We start from the raw sequence: 22079 nt of genomic DNA on the forward strand, positions 1-22079 counted from the left end.
TCGTGTTTTGTGTTTTGGTTTTGGATCTGGATCTTTCTTCGTGTTTTGGATCTGGATTGGTTTTGCCAAAACCACCCTTCCGTGTTTTGGGTTCTGGGTTTTGTGTTTTGGATCTGTATTTTTTTGAAAAAAAGCATAAAAACAGCTAAAATCACAGAATTTGTAGGTTTTTCTGCTCCTATGCTATTATTAACCTCAATAACCTTAATTTCCACTCATTTCCAGTCTATTCTGAACACCTCACACCTCACAATAGTGTTTTTATGTCCAAAAGGTTGCACCGAGGTAGCTGGATGACTATGCTAAGCGACACGAGTGGGCGGCACAAACACGTGACCCATCTAGGCGTGAAACTGCAGTGGCAGACAGGATGGCAGTTTGAAAAACTAGGCCCCAAACTGTACATAATGCAAAGAAAAAAAAGAGGTGCAACATGGAATTGTCCTTGGGCCCTCCCACCCACCCTTATGTTGTATAAACAGGACATGCACACTTTAACAAACCAATCATTTCAGCGCCAGGGTTTGCCACACAACTGTGGCTGAAATGATTGGTTCGTTTGGGCCCCCACAAAACAAGCTGGCAATTAATCTGTCCCTGCACAAACTGGCTCTACGGAGGCAAGATGTCATCCTCATCCTCCTCATCCACCGATTCCTCACCCTCTTCAGTGTGTACGTCCTCATCCTCACAGAGTATTAATTCGTCCACCCTGGAACCACAGGTCCCTCTATACGTTCTGGAGGCTGGTCTCCCTGGAAGAGTTGATAATTCATTTTATGAACATCATCTTCTCCACATTTTGTGGAAGCAACCTCCTATGCCTTTCGCTGACAAGGTTCCCGGCTGCACTAAACACTCTTTCGGAGTACACACTGGAGGGGGGCAACTCAGGTAAAATAGAGCCAGTTTGTACAGGGACCTCCAAATTGCTTCTTTTTCCTGCCAGTACAGGTACGGACTGTCTGACATGCCTACTTGGATGCTGTCACCGATGTAATCCTTTAACAGACAGACGCACGCTTGTTGCTGCTGCTTTGAGGATGCAATTGCGGCTACAGCCCACATAATTCACAAAGACAGAAAAAAAAAAAAGAATATTTTTATTGTTTGTGGAGCGCACTTTGAGGGTTACACCACCCTTTAACAGACAGACGCACGCTTGTCGCTGCTGCTTTGAGGATGCAAGTGCGGCTACAGCCCACACAATTCACAAAGACAGAAAAAAGAAGAAGAATATTTTTATTGTTTGTGTAGCACACTTTGAGGGTGTCACCACCCTTTAACAGACAGACGCACGCTTGTCACTGCTGCTTTAAGGATGCAGGTGCAGCTACAGCCCACACATTTCACAAAGACCGAAAAAAAAAGAACAATATTTTAATTGTTTGTGTAGCACACTTTGAGGGTGTCACCACCCTTTAACAGACAGACGCACGCTTGTCGCTGCTGCTTTAAGGATGCAGGTGCGGCTACAGCCCACACAATTCACAAAGACAGAAAAAAGAAGAAGAATATTTTTATTGTTTGTGTAGCACACTTTGAGGGTGTCACCATCCTTTAACAGACAGACGCACGCTTGTCGCTGCTGCTTTGAGGATGCACGTGGAATCTAGATGGGATTTGGAACCGGACACACACTACCTCTATCAATTGTCTAAATCCCACTGCACTAATGGCGGATACCGGACGCACGTCTAACACCAACATAGCAGTCAAGGCCTCAGTTATACGTTTTGCTTCAGGATGACTGCTGTCGTACTTCATCCTCATCGCTAGGGACTGTTGGAGGGTCAATTGTTTAGTAAAAGTAGTGATGTTCCTACTTCCTCTCTGGGATGATGAACAACTCCCAGCAGCAGCAATAGCACTAGGAGGAAGTTGTTCTTGATCTTTCCCTATTTTATTTTTATTGGAGAAAGTTTGGTCCTCCATTTATGTTATATTGATATAAACGTGCGGCTAAAGCGCACACAAACACAGAAAATATTTTTTTATTTTTGCTGGAGAGTAGTGCACTTTGTGGGTTACACCACCCTTTAAGAAATGAGCCAGCCGGCTCTTTACTTATGGGACACAGGCGCACGCTTGGTGCTGCTCCTTTGTTGATGCACATGCAGCCACAGTGCACACAAGTCACAAACACACAAAATATTTTTTTTTTTGGTTTGGAGTGTACTTTGGGGGTTACAGCACCCTTTAACGGTCAAGCCAGCCGGCCCTTTACTTATGACACAGGCGCACGCTTGGCACTACTTTGTTGATGCACGTGCGGCTACTGCGCACACAATTCACAAACACAGAAAATAATTTTTTTTTGGTTTGGACTGGAGTGTACTTTTGGGGGTTACAGCACCCTTTAACGGTCAAGCCAGCCGGCCCTTTACTTATGACACAGGCGCACGCTTGGCACTACTTTGTTGATGCACGTGCGGCCACTGCGCACACAATTCACAAACACACAATAAATATTATTTTTTTGGTTTGAACTGGAGTGTACTTTGGGGGTTACAGCACCCTTTAACGGTCAAGCCAGCCGGCCCTTTACTTATGACACAGGCGCACGCTTGGCACTACTTTGTTGATGCACGTGCGGCTACTGCGCACACAATTCACAAACACACAAAAAATATTATTTTTTTGGTTTGAACTGGAGTGTACTTTGGGGGTTACAGCACCCTTTAACGGTCAAGCCAGCCGGCCCTTTACTTATGACACAGGCGCACGCTTGGCACTACTTTGTTGATGCACGTGCGGCCACTGCGCACACAATTCACAAACACAGAAAATAATTTTTTTTTTGGTTTGGACTGGAGTGTACTTTCGGGGGTTACAGCACCCTTTAACGGTCAAGCCAGCCGGCCCTTTACTTATGACACAGGCGCACGCTTGGCACTACTTTGTTGATGCACGTGCGGCTACTGCGCACACAATTCACAAACACACAATAAATATTATTTTTTTGGTTTGAACTGGAGTGTACTTTGGGGGTTACAGCACCCTTTAACGGTCAAGCCAGCCGGCCCTTTACTTATGACACAGGCGCACGCTTGGCACTACTTTGTTGATGCACGTGCGGCTACTGCGCACACAATTCACAAACACAGAAAATATATTATTTTTTTAGCACTTGGGGGGAGCACCCCTGATGGACAGAGCACCCCCTGGACAACACTACAGCACCCCTTTAGGACTGGGACACTGCACAGGACTTTGGAGTGGACACAGCCCCTATGGAGAACTGACTGCACAACACAGTCCAGCCAGCCCCTATGGACTTTGAAGTAGTGGACACAGCCCCTATTAACAACAGCAGCACAGCACAACACAGCCAGCCCCTATGGACTTTGAAGTAGTGGACAACAGCAGCACTACACTACACTACACAGCCCTAACTCCCACCCTCCCTCTTCACTGTCCACAGCCGAGTGAGAAAATGGCGCCGACGCGGGTACCTTATATAGGATCCAAAACCTGCGAGACTCGGAAGGCGGGATGATGACGTTTTGCCTCGATTTCAGATCCGAGTCAGGCGGGAAAAGTCGAGCCTGACTCGGATCGGACTCGGATCGGGGGGGTTCGGATTTCAGAAATCCGAACCCGCTCACCCCTAGTGGCCGCTTCGACCGACTCTGAATGAGGTCCTGAGTACTTTGCACATGCGCAGTACTTAAACATCGCCGGCTAGCGAGCAAACGCCCGCTTGCGAATGGGTCTGAATCGCCCCCTTAGTACGGTCTCCCGGTGGTTTTTTTATGCTACAGAAGCTAACAAAACTATATGAATCTTAAATTATAATTTGAGTCCTCTGAATTGTAACAAGATGCATACAGTCACTACAGTGATACAGAACAAATTATAAACCAATGGTTTATTAAGCAGGGGAGGGGGGATCTATGTCACAGTGACACTTAATTAGTTTGCAGTGGTTGCTCCCGAGTGGCCAGCCAGCCCGTGACTCCATAATTGACTCATTCACAGGTAGTGGCAAATACAAAATTTGATTGGCTGGTCTTGCTTGCCAATTAAGTAAGACTGCTCATCCTTACCAGAACTGGTTTTCCAGGACCCCAAACCAGGCACAGTCCTCCACCAATGGTGGCAATCACTGGGCACTTCTCTGTCCTAGAGCTGGTGTTCGCCAGGCCCCCTGCAGTGTATGCAGTACAGTGCTGTGCATATACTATATGTATGGCTTTCCACATGTTTGCCTCTGTTCAGCTATATAACCTTTTTTTTAAAAGCAAGTCCTTCTGTACAAAGTAAGGAACAATTATTAATTTAGATATTATATAGGTATAGAGTTATATTTATGCACCCTCTTTCCATGCCTTACTCAATCCTTCCATCAGGTCACTGTGATCTGAGGTTGGGTTATCGTCTCTTTTACAGATACTCTAATTATTGGGATAAGAGTCAGATTTATAAGCTGGACCTAAGCCACAGGTAAAAGAGCTTCTGAAAATCTAATTAACTGTGCATTTGCTGCTTATTTAAGAACTTGTGGTATCTTCTGTTCTGTCCTCTTGGAAAAGATGAAATCAGACTTGTAATAGGATTACTGAGAAAGAGGAGGTTAGATGGACAGCTTGCTAATTTACAGGTAACTGCTGACTTTTCATTCAGGCCTTGGAGTGTTTGTTGGTGGTGTCTGTGTGAGCCTGTTACCCAGTGCTGAGCCTCAGGCTGCTTTTTCATCACCGTGACTCAGATCTAAATTTGAAATTCTTAATCAGATGGCTTTTTTATCTGTATTGATCATCTCTGTGGCAGGTAAGCCAAAACGTAAATATATATTTTTATAGTTGCATTATAGTTTATCATGCATGCTCCAGATATGATTTAGAAAATATTATCAAACACTTTGCTATTATTTAGATTTTTAGCCTTAGTTGTTTTTTATATAATATAATATAGACACCTGTTTACCTGAAGATACTAATTAAGAGATATTGATCTTTTTATGTGATTCCAAAGTATAATTTGGCTGCTGTAGTCTTATTTTGAAAATATTTTATTCCGAGTTATTCCAATTTAGAAACATTTAGGAAAATACACCAGTGAGTTAATTACATTTTTAATTATTTTTATTTTTACATAATTTTTCACAACTTTGATGTACGTTAAGTAAATAATGATGTACTTTAAACATGTTATCTAATTTATTTAGTAGTCAAAATGCTGTTTATGTAACTAGCAATTGTTATAATAACTATTATGATAATTATCATGATGATTAGTATGATTAATAATAATAATAATAATAATAATAATAATAATATTAATATTAATAATAATAATAATAATAATAATAATAATAATAATAATAATAATATATTTAAACTTTGGAGCTGAAATTAAAGTATGGGTTTTTTTGTTGCTTGTATTTGCATATTTTTTTGAAAATTGTATCTTTTCTCTTTTATCTAAATTACATACTGTACTTAGACCAGAATCATGTAAGCTATCAAATTGTCATGGTGAGGAAAATACAGTTAGCCTTGCACAGCTTGCATTAAGTAAGGATACTTTTAAGCAGCTTGGTTTAATGCTGTACTGTTTTACTGCCTGTTATTTGTCTTCCAGGGGCCACTCTAGAATGCCTTGCCAATGAAAGTATACAGATGAAGAATTCAAGTTTGCATCATCTGACTCAAAATCTCTTGATCAACTACAGTAGAGATGTCAGACCCGTGAAAAACTGGACCCACGCCACCACAGTGTACATAGATCTCTTTGTCCACGCGGTGTTAGATGTTGTAAGCTAAGATCTTCTTATACATCTGTGTATGTTAACGTTTGTGAAGTCATTGTTGTTCCGGCCAGCTCTTCCTTTGATGGGCAGTCATAAAAAAATGTTTGCTTTTGAAGTTGTAATTGACTTCAGTATACATACAGTATGTAGCTATGTAAGCAAGTCTGTAATGTTACTATGGAAATACCACATTTAATTTTTCTCCTCAATTTGGTGTTTCAGAAGGTATTCCACATTTCCTTACACCTACTCCAATTTTATACTTTCTGGGTTTTAACAGTAGGGTGTCTATGTACTAAGCCTTGGAGAGAGAGACAGTGGATGGAGATAAAGCACCAACCAATTAGCTCCTAAATAATTTTTCAAGCACAGCCTGTAAAGCTGATTGGTTGGAACTTTATCTTCATCCACTTTATCTCTCTCCAAGGCTTAATACATAGACCCCTAGGACCGATAAGTAGAGAGGAGTATCTCAATAGCAATGGCGTCCTTATCTGACATCGCACCTGGTGCGGGTAGGGAGGACAGGTACCCTTCACCGCGCGCGGCTGGGAATTTAGGGGATGTGGTCCCGCGGGCCGAACCCCCATTTTTTGTTACACTTGGGGTGCTAGAGGTGCAGGCTCCCTCACTGAGCTAGGAGCCGAGTGCTGCAAGTAATGCAGCACCCGGCTCCTGTCACTGAGGGGGAGCCAGCAGTTTGGTGTCACCCCTCAGCTGGTGACACCCTGTGCGGCCCGCACCTCCCTTGTGACGCCAGTGCTCAATAGGGAGCTACAGTGGAGCATCACAGGATAAGACTATGGGCTAAAAATATTCTATCTACTTGTTTATTTTGATGCCAAAGAGTCACAATATATCTGCCACCTACAATAGTACTAATGATGAGTAAATGGTTATTTTATTTATATCATTTTTGTAAGTAAATTGTTTTCTATCCTCAGACATATATCCTTTTGAGTTAGGGTAAACAGGTCTCAAAACAGTTATAGAATTCTCTGCCGGCCTCTGGATTGCTGGGATTCTAGTCCCACAGCAGCCAGAGAACAAAGAATTGTATTACAGTCTGTCATCCTGCGCATGGATACAGTGGTGTCTCAAAGGGGGTGCGGGCCGCATGCAGGTGTCACCCGCCGAGGGGTGACACCAAGGTGCAGGCTCCCCCTCAGTGACTGGAGCTGGGTGCTGCCCTTTTCGGCGGAGCACGGCTATGCCGCGCCGAAGGCATCCCTCCCCGCACCGGGTGACACCGCGAGGAGGAACGCCGCTGCACAGATAGCATCTACCATGAACTGACTCAGTTTTGTATCTACAATTCTGATGGAAAAAGGAACAGTCCAAGAGCGATACAAATGCTGTTGTAATGTCACAAATCCATTTGCGAATTGTGCAGTTACTGTATTTATTTCGGACAATGCATGGAGTTGTGTAGTAAATGGTGTAAGATTTGAAGGGATCAGATGTTTCATGGGATAGCTGGGGGTATTCCGCACTGCAGTGGGAGTGCTGTAGTGAATTACTTGATTAGTCACCTGCTCTAATAAAATTTGATTTTGCACGGCAGGCAATTTTCTGCCCTCTCCTACAAAGGCCAGTTCTTCTTTGCCAGCACATACCCCCCTGCCTACTGAGATAACTTTCATCCAAGGATTTCTCATCTGTACAAAATGAACATGGTATCCTAATTGAGCCTATTGTTACATGTCTATTATAGATAAATAATAACTGACTGGTATATATATATATAAATATATATATATATATTTATATATATAAGCAACCTGCCACGGCTTCGCACGGGAGCAATTTCATCTCGCCACAGCCCCCTGCATCTCATACCGACCTACACCATGTCACCACAGCCCCCTGCTTCTCACTACTGCCCCCTGCATTTCACCACAGCATCCTATATTTCACCCCAGCCCCTTACAACTCACCACAGGTCCCTGCTTCTCACTCCTGCTTCTTACCACAGTCCTCTGCATCACACCACACGCCTCTGCATCTCACCACAACCTCCTGCATCCTGCATCTCACCAGTGTCACCACAACCCCCACTGCTGCTGCCCTGCTGGGGCCTGGCCACTGGGCTGTGCTGGGAAGGGCAGGATGATCATGGATCAGAGATTTGTATTGCAGCTACCATAAGCATTATCAGCAGCATGTCCTTGGGGCTGGGGCACTTGTGCATATTTCTGCAGCCTCCATGTGCACCCCTTCCCAGCTGCTGAACATGATGATGAGCAATGTTCTCTTTGCACAATGTACCATGTATTTCCTGGGCTTCCTGTTGAGCTTCCTCAGCATGTTGCCCCTGTCCGAGAACAGTGCTGACTTCCAAGGGAGGTGCCTTAGCGGTAACATCACATTGGCGAGGGAGCACTTCACGGTGGAGGAGTGGTGGACGGAGTTCGTCTGCAGGTTCAGCATAGGGATGGACATCAGAATCCAATGGTTACTAACCATTGATGTTTTTGTTCCGATGGTAGTGTTCTTACCATTTGATGGTGGCGGTCCGATGTTTGCCACCATCGTATGGAAATCATGCGATAGTGTTCCAATGATTTTTTTTTTTTTATTCCTGATAGCTATGCCTCCCTTGGCTCCTTCCTGGCTACTGTGTCTGCAACAGGATATCTTTATGGGTTCGTTGGAGGCTGTCACTCACTCTCTGTCTGCCTCAGACGTGACCCTGCTAAGTCCCTGACCCCCTCTGCTCTCTACACTGCTGCTAAGCAACAGGGCACATTGCTATCTCTGATTGGCTCTCAATGTCTCTTGCTGTTTCAGCACCCTGGCCAGCTCCTATACACCGACTTTGCTTCACCAAAATCATCGCTGCTCAGATCCCTTTTGTCACAAATGATAACCTGTAAACCTTCCCTGCTCAATGCTGTATAGAATAGTGTAAACCCTATCAAAATCCGTCCAGTGGTACAAGAGATTAGCCCGAAGGAACAGGCAGACCTCTAAACCATTGACTTTATATATATTATAAGGGCATATTCGTGCCCTTATATTAAGGTTGAATCGAAAAAAAAATGGAAATCTCCTTAGAGAATTCTGGGCGGGGGGGCATGGTGTTTAAGGGGCTACACTTCAAAAGCTATTGGCTGCTAAAAAATAAAAAAATACTATTTGGGAGTAATCTAAAATACCAACTGTCAGTTTTTTCTGACACTTTCAGTTAGGACCACTTTTCTGCAGTTCTCCATGGGGGATATTTGGGAAGGCATAACTCAGGGTAGGAGGCAAATTTAGACTTGGGATTTGTTTTATTAGGTGGCTATTGTTCCAGGGTAGGGCCTTTTGGGGTTCAGGTAATTGAGAAAGTTACAGTTTTTAAACTATTACCTCACAATTGCGCCATTATAGAGATAGGAAGTTTCAATTCCTTGTGCAGCCTCAGTAGGAGCCTCCAGCAGGTGTTCTCACTGTGGCTTCACTTGGGTGCACCGAGATAGCTGGCCAATGCGAGCGGTAGCGGTGGTGGGCTCGGGGAAGAAAGGGGTCGTTAGCTGTGGCCGGGTCCCGGGGACGGTAGCCTGCGTTAGCAGTGGTGGTGCGGTGGCAGTGTCAGTGCTGGCGTGTAGGTGGCAGGACCTGGGGGAGGTAGCAGCAGACAGATGTAGGCTCGGATCTGAAAGATCCGTGATACCTGCATTTGTGTATAAATAAACAAGCACAGAAGCAGGGGCAGGATCAGTTAGACCTGTCTGTACTTCTGTGTGTTTTTAAAAAAAAAGAAAACTTGGGTAAAAAAAATAAAAATGGCGTGGGCACCCCCCAAAAAAAGCAACTAGCACCGGGCTTTGGAAAGCCAGTACTGGTTGTGCTAAATAGAGGTGATAAATGATGTAAGGGTCATATGAAGCACAACCAGAACCAGGCTTTTCAGAATCAGTCCTGGTTGCCAAAATACGGGGGACAAATGATGTAGGGGTCCCCCGTATTTAGCGCAACCAGCACTGGGCTCTGATTCGGTCCTGGTTCTGGAAATACAAGAGGAAAAAATGTGTAGGGTTCCCCTGTATTTACCAGAACCAGCACCGGACCCTTTCTAATGGGGGGTGATGCCACAGCTAGGGGAGCCCTTTCGCCGAAGCATCACCCCTGACTGCTAGTCAACCCAGGCCAGGGATCCTTGGGGAGCTGGGGACCCTCACAATAAAGAGGTTCCCCTCTCCAGGGCACCCCAGGCTGATGGGTGCTGGGTTGATTATGTAAAGTGTGGTGTAAGTAAAGAGTTAAAATATTGTCTTTTGCTGTGGAATTATAGGCCCTGATTCAGAGCTGGACGCTCTGACAGAGCGCTCGCTCTGAATCAGGGCCGTCCCTCTGAATTTAAGAGTGACGTCCTGGCCGCTCGCATAGCTGTGGGTGACCACCCACAGCTATAGTGAGCGGCCAAAATGATGCTCACGATGGTCAAGACCATAGTGACCATCGGGCTTGCGATGAGACCCTTGTGGTAGGGTCTCGTCTGCCGCAAGCCCTGGAGTGCTTTTGGCTCTATCCGAGCCAAAAGCACTCCCACTGACATCACTAGTGATGTCAGTGGGGCCGGCCCCTCACGGTAGGCGTTCCCATGGGGACACCTCCGTCTGGGCAGCCATGCCCCCGGCACGCCCACCAAAGGGGGCGTGCTGTCACTCACCATCGACAGCACGCCCCCTTTGGTGCGAGACCCATAACGACGGCTTGGCCGTCGTTATTCGGGTCTCGCGCATGTGCACGACGGAGCCGCCTTCTCTAAGAACAGTACTACCCGAATGAATTCAGTACAGAAATCCCGGTGCAGAGCGCTCATTGGCTGAGAGAGGCTAGCCTTCCGCCTCTCAGCCAATGAGCGGTTCTCACCATTGACTTCAATGGTGAGAACCGCGCATGCCCATTTAAAAAATGACACCTCAGTGCCATTTTTGAAATGCAAAGATGGCCACAGCGAGCCATTATTGGCTCGCGGCAGCCATCTTTGAATTTCAAAATTGGCGCCCCATCTGTGTATTCCACACAATTCTGTGAATTAGCAGCTCCACCATTTTGTGAGTGACAGCAATCTCACTCTGTGAGCGTTCTGAATCTGCAGTTAACCACAGAGTGTGATGGCATACCATAACTGTATTGTGCAAGGAACACGTCCATTAAGGTATCAGCCTTAATGATCAGAATTTCATTGCTTTTTTAATTTTGACTGGCAGAAATTCTATAGGTTTTGTGAAATTTCAGATCATGTCTAAGAAGCCTTAATGGGACATGTGAAACCGTAAGGTTTTTTGTCTATGGAATACATATACAGTGTAAATATATATATATATATATATATATATATTGTGATGACTTGGGGTATTTAGCTCGGCAGAGGGTGGATGGGTGCAGTGTTTAGGTGCTTATTGAAGGTCCACACACGGTTTTCAAGTAAACAAACAATGGCCTTCATTCAGAGCCACTCGCTAGCGGCAGTACGCTCGTTCTGAGCGATGTTCGCACATCTGCGCATGTGTACGGTTTTTAGTATGCATGCGCGAACCAGTCAGTGCGGCTGAAAATCGTTTGTACGCAATATAGCGAGTGCCTGCTATTTTGAGTGACAGAATGAGGCGTATGTGGGTGGTAACAGGGGAAGGAGCTTGAAAACGGGGAGTGGAGATCAGAACGCAGGCGTGCTTAAAGGTCAAAACGGGCGTTTTATGGGTGTGCATAGTTAATCCAGCAGCGTCATTGACCACGTCACTTGTTTTATTTTAACTCAGAACTGCTCGCAAAATAGCGGTTGAAAAAACCAACCACAAGAATAGCGAGCAGTTCATATCCTGTTCGATGTACTCGATTAATCTAATAAATAGCGGACATGACGTATGGTGCGAGCGGCCAGGGGGCGTTTTTAACAAATAAAAGAGCGTATGTTTTGCTCGCTCGTTCAGACTTAGAGGTGTGAACAGACTGCAATGTGCGAACGGATCATTTGAATAGCCACCCCTTGTTTTTGAACGAACGAACGCAAATAGCGAACGACTCTGAATGAGGGCCAATGCTTTTACTTCCAGCTTGTGAAATTCAGGATACAGAAAATAACAAAACACAATCCTGGTGGCCTTCCCTGTATCACACAGATATAGGCCCTGGCTTTCTCAGCACCCATTTTACTGCTTCAATGTCCCACGGTCAGAGAGTTTTGTGGTCCCCCCTTGCCTCCTGCAAGGTCCGGACACCGGCCTCCTGGCCCCCAATGGTTCGCTCAGCTTCACTGGGCTCTCTGACTGTTACAGTCCCAACTAGACTGTCTCTCCCAGCAGCCTGACTGCTCGGCCTTCTCACTAGCTCACACCTGAGCTCTCTCCACCTCACAGGTGTATCACCACTCAGTATTTCAACCCTGTGTGGGAGGATCTCTCCAATCCCACACAGAATCTGCTGTTCACCAACGCCATCTCTGGTGATACTGCCACAATATATATATATATATATATATATATATATATATATATATTTATGTATACTGTAGATAATGAGTAAAGTAGGCAGGATAGCTGCCACTCTAGATGAAATTCTATGACGAATCTGAACCTGGTGACATTTTCATTTGTGCAATATGTTTATTTGACCCCTTTCACAGTATTAAATCTCAAGCATATATGCAGTTTGAAATTGTAAATATTGGTGCATTGCTCCATGCAGATCCTATTGTATATAAATGTTATATATGTTATTTATAACCAGGGGCGGATTGGGAATTTAAAGTGGCACTGGCAAAAAACGTAATAGCAGCCCCATGTGTGGTCGCCGAATGCGCGCGAAAAAATGTGGGTGTGGCATTGTGGCAGGGATGTGGCCTAATGTGAAATGCCATGTCCGCAAGGCACCTCCCTCCATTTTCATCATACTGGGGGCATGCCCGCCGCTCCAGGAGCTGATAGCCATGACCACAGTCCTTCTCTCTAGTGAATAAGCACAGCAAGCATGTGAATGAGTTTTCTTACCTATATGATTTTTCTGCAGCGGGGAACCTCTTAAGAAATTTCTCTTCCCTGGACAGGCAGTGTCTTGAGTCGATATTCACTATTCATGCGGGACATCACATGGTTTGGAAGCCGCCTGTTTGTGTTGTAATAAAGCCAATGTCATCGTTATGCACCATAGGTTCAACCAGATAGTAACAGAGGTTTTTGGGCAGAACAAAATATGAGTTTCCCATATCAAACTATTTTATATTAATAAAATATATTTGATAATTTGGTACCATTTGCATCAGTAATATGATTTAATTAGAATTGTTGTCTTACTGATGATTACTGTCCCCCAGCCCTTTCTTCTAATAGTACCAGTGGTCCGACCATCCTCTATGTGTGTCTCCAGCACCCTCGACCATGGTGTGTCTTCAGCCCATCCGCCCCCTATGTGTCAATTCAGAGCTGTCCCCCCTGCTTCTCTCTAGCACCATCCTTCTGTGTCTCCCCAATGCCATCATCCTGTATATCCCCAGCTCCATCATCCTGCATTTTCCCAGCGCTATCATCCTGCATCTCTATAGCATCATCATCCTGCATCTCCCCAGCGCCATTATGCTACATCTTCTCAGCATCATCCTCCTGCCGTAGCAGACAGATAAACATCTCCCCTTAGCATGAAATAGTCCCTCCCCCCACAGATCATATTCTCCCCTTAGCACATAGTAGCCCCCCTGCCCCACACAAATACTCTTCCCTGAGCAGAGAATAGCCCCCTCCCCACAGACAGATCATCATCTCCCCCTAGTACAGAATAGCCCCCTCAGACAGATCATCTCCCCTTAGCACAGACAGATCATCATCTCCCCATAGTACAACAGACCCCCCCTCCCCTCAGACAAATCATCTCCCCTTAGCACAGACAGATCATCATCTCCCCATAGTACAACAGATCCCCCCCTCCCCGAGACAGATCATCATCTCCCCATAGTACAACAGACACCCCTCCCCACAGACAGATCATCATCTCCCCATAGTACAACAGAACCCCCTCCCCGAGACAGATCATCATCTTCCCATAGTACAACAAACCCCCCTCCCTGAGACAGATCACCTCCCCATAGTACAACAGATCCCCCTCCCTGAGACAGATCATCATCTCCCCATAGTACAAAAGACCCCCCTCCCCGAGACAGATCATCATCTTCCCATAGTACAACAAACCCCCCTCCCTGAGACAGATCACCTCCCCATAGTACAACAGATCCCCCTCCCTGAGACAGATCATCATCTCCCCATAGTACAACAGACCCCCCTCCCCGAGACAGATCATCATCTCCCCATAGTACAACAGAAGACCCCCCTCCCCGAGACAGATCATCATCTCCCCATAGTACAACAGAAGACCCCCCTCCCCGAGACAGATCATCATCTCCCCATAATACAACAGACCCCCCTCCCCAAGACAGATCATCATCTCCCCATAGTACAACAGAAGACCCCCCTCCCCGAGACAGATCATCATCTCCCCATAGTACAACAGACCCCCCTCCCCGAGACAGATCATCATCTCCTCATAGTACAACAGACCCCCCTCCCTGAGACAGATCATCATCTCCCCATAGTACAGAATAGCCCCCTCAGACAGATCATCTCCCCTTAGCACAGACAGATCATCGTCTCCCCATAGTACAACAGACCCCCCTCCCCGAGACAGATCATCATCTCCCCATAGTACAACAGACCCCCCTCCCCGAGACAGATCATCATCTCCTCATAGTACAACAGACCCCCCTCCCTGAGACAGATCATCATCTCCCCATAGTACAGAATAGCCCCCTCAGACAGATCATCTCCCCTTAGCACAGACAGATCATCGTCTCCCCATAGTACAACAGACCCCCCCTCCCCGAGACAGATCATCATCTCCCCATAGTACAACAGACCCCCCTCCCCGAGACAGATCATCATCTCCCCATAGTACAACAGACCCCCCTCCCCGAGACAGATCATCATCTCCCCATAGTACAACAAACCCCCCTCCCTGAGACAGATCACCTCCCCATAGTACAACAGACCCCCCTCCCCGAGACAGATCATCATCTCCCCATAGTACAACAGACCCCCCTCCCCGAGACAGATCATCTCCCCATAGTACAACAGACCCCCCTCCCTGAGACAGATCATCATCTCCCCATAGCACAACAGACCCCCCTCCCCGAGACAGATCATCATCTCCCCATAGTACAACAGAAGACCCCCTCCCCGAGACAGATCATCATCTCCGCATAGTACAACAGACCCCCCTCCCCAAGACAGATCATCATCTTCCCATAGTACAACAGAAGACACCCCTCCCCGAGACAGATCATCATCTCCCCATAGTACAACAGACCCCCTCCCCGAGACAGATCATCATCTCCCCATAGTACAACAGACCCCCCTCCCTGAGACAGATCATCATCTCCCCATAGTACAACAGACCCCCCTCCCTGAGACAGATCATCATCTCCCCATAGTACAGAATAGCCCCCTCAGACAGATCATCTCCCCTTAGCACAGACAGATCATCATCTCCCCATAGTACAACAGACCCCCCCTACCCGTGACATATCATCATCTCCCCATAGTACAACAGACCCCCCTCCCGAGACAGATCATCATCTCCCCATAGTATAACAAACCCCCCTCCCTGAGACAGATCACCTCCCCATAGTACAACAGACCCCCTCCCCAAGACAGATCATCATCTCCCCATAGTACAACAGAAGACCCCCCTCCCCGAGACAGATCATCATCTCCCAATAGTACAATAGGCCCCCCTCCCCAAGACAGATCATCATCTCCCCATAGTACAACAGACCCCCCTCCCCGAGACAGATCATCATCTCCCCATAGTACAACAGACCCCCCTCCCTGAGACAGATCATCATCTCCCCATAGTACAGCAGACCCCCCTCCCCCACAGACAGATCCTCACCTCTTAGCATAAATTTGCTCCCTCCAACCCTCCCCCACAGACAGATCATCTCTAATAGTACACAATAACGCCCCCCTCAGATCATTATTAATCCCCCCAGGGCCACCACCCCAGACATTCCCCCTGATACAGGTGAGAGATCTATCTCTCCAGACTCCATCTCCCTATGATCAGACTGGCCCCAACCTGTCATGTCACAGGACAGAGAGTGAGTCCTGCATGCAGTGCTGCTGTGTCTCTCAGTCCCAGTCTCCCAGCAGTCAGCCCAGCCCCATTGCCATTGTCCTTCCCCGGCTGGGTATCATCTCTTCATGAATTGTAATTTTCAATAAACCCTCAGCCCAGCCCAGGTCTTCCTGACCTGAATCCTCTAGCTAGCCTACTACCAGTCCACTGCTACCGCGCTACCAGGTACTGACTGCAGCCAGCCCAAATGTCTCCTCTCCACTCTGCTCCCTCCCCAGGCTGTGAGATTAAACTTTAACTTCACAAGTCACAGCCTTGGGAGGAAACAGAGTGGAGAGGAGAATCAGGCTGACTGCCTGGGTGGCCCCCGACCCCGCAACTTACCGCAAGCCAGCCACCGACACACGCGGACCACGCTCCTGCTGGTGTGCTCTCCGCACACTTCCTAAGTCCTCGACGCCGACGGCGCATGTAATGTAGATGGCGTGCCGGGTGGGGCTTTAATAGGCTAGCTGGCCTCTCTTCTCGCGGGCCGCGGGCAGGCACTGACAGCCGGGCTGCAAGGGATTACAGCTGATACAAATCAGTGGGCAGGGCCACAATTGAGAAGCGGACTCACAACCAATCGGCCCACCGGGATTTATCCTGCAAAATATAATGGCCAATCCGCCCCTGTTTATAACATATACTTTTCTGCTGTCTGTGCTCTATAAGAATGTTGTTCTAGAGCAGAGGTCCACAAACTCATTCCTCAAGACACCCTAACGGTCCAGGTTTTAAGGATATCTGGGTATTATATAGTGTTCCTGCTGAAGTTTTGTGGAGGTATATGTATTGTCAATAAAGTCATTCATATATCAACCAATTCATGGTATTTTCAATTCCATGAATTGGTTGATATATGAATGACTTTATTGACAATACATATACCTCCACAAAACTTCAGCAGGAACACTATATACTGTAATACCCAGGTTTATAACAGCAGACTTGATAAGAATATTAAACACCTAATACCTTGAGACCTGCCATAAGGGTTATCTAAGAAGGACAATAAAATTACTATATGTGAATGACGTTATTAAGAATACAAATACCTATATAGAACCTTGGCAAGGATATTGCATATAAAAAACCGCAGATCTGATTGAGGTCATAAAATGTGATTTGATGTCCCTATTATAACCCTGTATAAGGACATATGGGACACTACCAGATGAATAAGAGTCTCTTAAATATTTATGTCACAGCTACTAACAGGATAATATATGGAGAACTAACATCAATAACAGGGATTTCTATTTCTATTTGTGTGGTGATGTATTGGAGTGTGAGAACACTATATACATATATAATTAAATATACACACCCCACTGATATCCATAACAACACCAATAAATTGTAAAATTTGGTAGAAGCGCTGCTTTACATGTTCTTTTTAGAACATAATGTTTTAGTCACATCTTTATTTCTATTCACATTTTCTATCTGTATTTTATATTTATTTTCGCTATTTTGTCTTGATAAGATATTAGAACTTTATTATTATTTACCAATAAAAGTTAAGTTTTAAGATATACACTAGCTCAGTGCACCATTCGAAGACATTTCCTCTTCCTCTTTTCTTGTTGTAATCAACAGTGGCTCCTACCCCCTTGCATGAGGGCAGTGGCTGCCCTCCACACGGTGACACCCGGTGTGGGGAGGGATGCCATGCCGCTGAACAGGGGGCGTGGCCTCACATTCAGTGGTTATGCCCTTGTGGGGGGGGCGTGGAGGTGCAGAGTTCCGGCTTCCTCACCGTGACAGGAGCCAATTGCTGCACTTAACACTACAGTGCAGCACCGGGCTCCTGTCACTAATGGGGAGCCTGCACCTTGGTATCTCCCCTCGGCGGGTGATACCCAGGTGGGACCTGCACACCCCTTGTGACGCCACTGCATGTGGGGGACTGCCGTTGCTGTTGGTCCATCCGGCCACGTCCTGGCGCCTGCGTAATGGATCTGGCAAGTGCTGGGACCGGAGAATGCACACAAGCGCCACTCATTCGCATAACACTGGCTTCTAGGGACTGTGGGGTCTATTTACTAAGCAGTGTTAGGAGACAGAGTGAAAAGTGATAAGGTGCCAGCCAATCAGCTCCCAACTGCCATCTCACAGGCTGTTTGAAAAATGACAGTTGGGAGCTGATTGGCTGGTACCTTATCACTTTTCACTCTGTCTCCAAACAGTGCTTAGTAAATAGACCCCTGTATCTGCTGCAGCAACTGCCAGTCTCATTGTAGCCAATGCAGTCACGGATTGCAGCTGGCACACTGAGGTGACAGATTTTTACTGGGGGTGCTGCAGCCACTGCTAATATTATTAATGAATGATAATGACAATACAGCAAATATAAATGTCATGTTTGTATACTACTGTTGATCTCAGACATACAAACATGTTTGCAATATCTATCTAGTTTAATACCAAATCTACTAACAAGCTTCCACTCCCACGTATTTTATTATGAAGAGCAAACCCCTGAGTAGCATCATTCTCTTCAGCATCCTGATTAATGACTCAGCAACTAATTAAAATTGCCGGAGAAGCCGGTGATTTGTTTAATGTGTCATCTGAAGGTGACGGTCCATTTTATCAAAGATAAACCAGGAACAACCATTCAGACAACAAGTAATCAATTAAAATGCACGCTAATCCTTGCAACAGATTTATGACAAAGGTATTGAATAAAGTCTGTTTATTTCACCAGAACGTTTATAATTAAAGAAAATTAACATTGAATCATACAGTAGTTATTGAGGGCAAACCGTGACCTCAATTTATCACAGTTAAATTCTTGTTGCAATTACATCACGTTTTACCAGGTTGTATTAGGTTGTACCTGGTAAGATGTAAATATGCAAATGTTTCTTTTTCTCTAATGGTGACTTTAAAAAAACAAAAAAAAAAAACGCAAGTATAGTAGTATACGGTCTGTCACCTTATTATTTCCTTATTTTTTGTTTTATTGTTTTTGTTTAATTTTAAAGGTGTAATAGAGATGTGTCCTTTCACACTGTGGCTCACGTCACGGCAAATAGCCCCTTTCGGCGCGCCAGGTCCAGTGCGACTTGGCTGCACCAAATGTTTTTTTTTCATTCAAAGTGTGCATTTTATTAGCATAGTTGAAACAGCTAGAAGCTGCAAAACCCCATGGGTAGTTTACACTGACCCAGGGGGGTTACTCAGGATGTCTGGCTAAGCAGCGCTGCCCGGGCCAGAAAAAGGGTCTGACACCCCTCCTATTCTGTAATGCCTCCGGTTAATCATGCTGTGGCTTTCGACCGCTGCTGCAGAATTTGATCTGCACATGGGCAATACAGAACCTGCGCATGCACAGATCTGACAACATCAGAAAAGTATGTAAAAATGAAAAAACACTCTACAACTATGAGTAAGGCCCTAAGTCTGCATCTGTGTAAAAAGGGCTCTGATGCGAGCAGCCGTGGCTTTTCCTCACACCATGATTCGTTGTGCTTCATCTGTGTCTTTGTACGTGTGTTATACAAATTCCTGTGCGACCTAGCCTCTCTGGTACACTGTGAGCGGCATTTTGCTGTGTCTGTGATGCAACTAAGATGCATCTTGTCTGACAGCAGTACTCCAGGCAGCTCTCTTAGGCCTGTTGCTAGGAGACAAGGACCTGTCCACTCCGTCATCTCCGCCCTGCTCGGATTGGATCCTTCTCCTTTTTCTTCCCTACTGGTTCTCTGCTCGGATGCCAGTGATGGCGTTCAGTACGTGCCTTCCGGTTCCTGTGTGTGGAGATCATCTTCATGTATGTTCCAGCTCCTCCTGTCCAGCGTGTTTCTACAGACTCAGCCGAACGCCTGCATCTGAGTGGACTACTAGTTCCTTTCAACATCTCGGCAGTCTCAGCCGCATTGCTGTGTCTCAGTGGACTCTCTGTCACTAACCTCACAACGGTCTCAGCCTCACTGCAGCGTCTGTGTGGACTTTTAGTTCCTTAACATCATAGCGGTCTCAGTCGCACTGCAGCTTCTGAGTGGACATTTGTGTCATACACCGCGCCAGTTTCAGCCGCATCACGGCTACAAGGCCGCACCTCAGCCAAGTACACATCAGCCCTCAAGGCTGAAACTAGGCTCCAAGACAGCAGCTCAACCAAGTACACATCAGCCCTCAAGGCTGAAACTAGGCTCCAAGGCAGCAGCTCAACCAAGTACACATCAGCCCTCAAGGCTGAAACTAGGCTCCAAGACAGCAGCTCAACCAAGTACACATCAGCCCTCAAGGCAGCAACTCAGCTCCAAGGCCACAATTCTGCCAAGTACTCATCAGCCCTCAAGGCTGCAACTCAGCCTGAGGCCGCACCTCCGCCAAGTACTTTTCTGCCTTCAAAGCCACAACTCGACCATAGGACTGTACCTTAGTCTAGCTCTCATCTGTTCTCCTGGGACTCATTATTACCTCTTGTTTGTGTGAATCTCCCCAGGGATTCATAACACCTGGATATTAACCAATCCCCTAATATGGGTCAGCGTCCACACTAACTACCCCTGAGAACGCAACAGCATGTTAGGACTAACAAGAGTCAGTTCTGCAGAACTGGTCTTATAAATTGAAGTGTGCCTTTATCCCACATTGCAGGTTGGCCTCCTAAATTGCCTTGTGAGTCTAGTAGTAGATCAACCCTTCCTATGTCTATCAAGATGATCATAGAGCAACAAGTAAATCTGTATGCAGTACCATACCCACCTTGTTAGGGTTTTGAGATTGTGGGCACATGGATACCACTTGGGCTATGTATACTGTAGCCTGATAAGTGGTACTTGGGAGATGTAGTTGATCACAATTTGTGGTACATTTTGGAGATTGTACTAAAAGTAACCATCTGCAGAATCATGAACAAATGTACAATTTTTCTTGATATACTGAATAATGAGATTATTGTTGTAATACTCTACAAAGTCCAATCTTTGCCCTCATTTGTTTTAAATAGATACAACTGTATCCTCGGTGTAACAAAAACATAAAATTCTGTTCTTATATGAAGTACTAGTTAATACAGGAGTTTACAACTTCAGGCTTTTGCTTTGTTTCCAACTTCAGGCATTTGCTCTGGCTTTTCTGTATCACCATTAGATTATAACCAGTGGTCATTACCATTCATTGGGAATGTTTTTTTGAGTGCACTTTTTGGGGTGTGGTGTTGCAGATATCTGAAAGATAAACAAAACTCAAGAGAATTATCAGCCTGGTGCTAATCAAGGCTAAAAAATAATGATAATTAAATCAAGACAGCTGCATACAGCTATGGGTCTGTGTAAACCCAAATAAAGAGCACCAACAGTGATTACAAAACCATTTTTCCAATAAACAAAACTGCAATTTAGGACCGGATTCAATTAGAGGCGAAAAGCCGTGATCGACAAAAAAGTTTTGTCTATTGCCGTTTTTTGGCCTGTTTGCATCTTATCTCCAAATTCAATTCCGGGACCAATTCGCCTAAGCGGAAACTCAATGCACTGAAACAGGCAGAAAAGTTTCTCCAATGAATGACAGGCGGAAAAAAAAAAGTGCAAATCTCTATTTTGGGGTGCAGATGTGGGGAATTGTTTCAGAACCCTTTGGACATGCCCCCAAAGGACAAATCAGCCAAATAGAAAAAAATACCTCAGAACACCCCAAAAAAGACATCAATTTTGGGGCAAAAATGAAAAAAAAAAATGTGGGGACAAGGATAAAAAGTAGTGAAATAGGCTTCTTGGGGGGCTGTATGGATGGGTCAGGTGTTTTTAGGATTGCAGGTGCATTCAGCAGGTGGATTTTTCACATTTTTGAAAAGTGCACTTTAGAGACAGAAAAATATGCTAGCACCCATTTTCAAGTACCCCAAATTTGACTGGACTATTTCGTTTCCACGAAAAATACTGTTTTCTATCATTCTTCACCACTTTTATAAATATGCTTCTAGAAAGCTTTTAACACAACTTAAGGACACAAAGTACTTTATTAGGACTAATAGTACACATCTGTAATGATTTTCAGTGTCAGGGCGTCTTATTTTGGGGTACAGACTGATTCCCCCAATCTATTCAGTACTTTCCGCCTGTTATGCATTTGCTCATTTGGGTTTTCGCCTGTTCTGTAATTGTATAGGGCGAATCGCGGGGACGCACGTGCCGCAAATTCGCTTCTCAAACAG

The 22079-nt window shown here is 45.6% G+C and overlaps 1 protein-coding gene across 1 annotated transcript in view; it reads left to right on the forward strand.

Moving 5' to 3' along the window:
* Positions 1 to 4736: 4736 nt before the first annotated feature.
* HTR3B (5-hydroxytryptamine receptor 3B) overlaps positions 4737 to 22079 on the forward strand; it is a 67662-nt gene continuing 50319 nt past the window's right edge. The window contains exons 1-2 of the mRNA XM_088443019.1: positions 4737 to 4773; positions 5587 to 5759. Coding sequence (XP_088299145.1) covers positions 4737 to 4773; positions 5587 to 5759 — 210 coding nt within the window. The remainder of the gene's footprint in view (positions 4774 to 5586; positions 5760 to 22079) is intronic.

The sequence above is a fragment of the Taudactylus pleione genome, unplaced genomic scaffold (assembly GCF_031769625.1).
Source record: "Taudactylus pleione unplaced genomic scaffold, aTauple2 ptg000322l, whole genome shotgun sequence".
Classification (NCBI taxonomy): domain Eukaryota; kingdom Metazoa; phylum Chordata; class Amphibia; order Anura; family Myobatrachidae; genus Taudactylus; species Taudactylus pleione.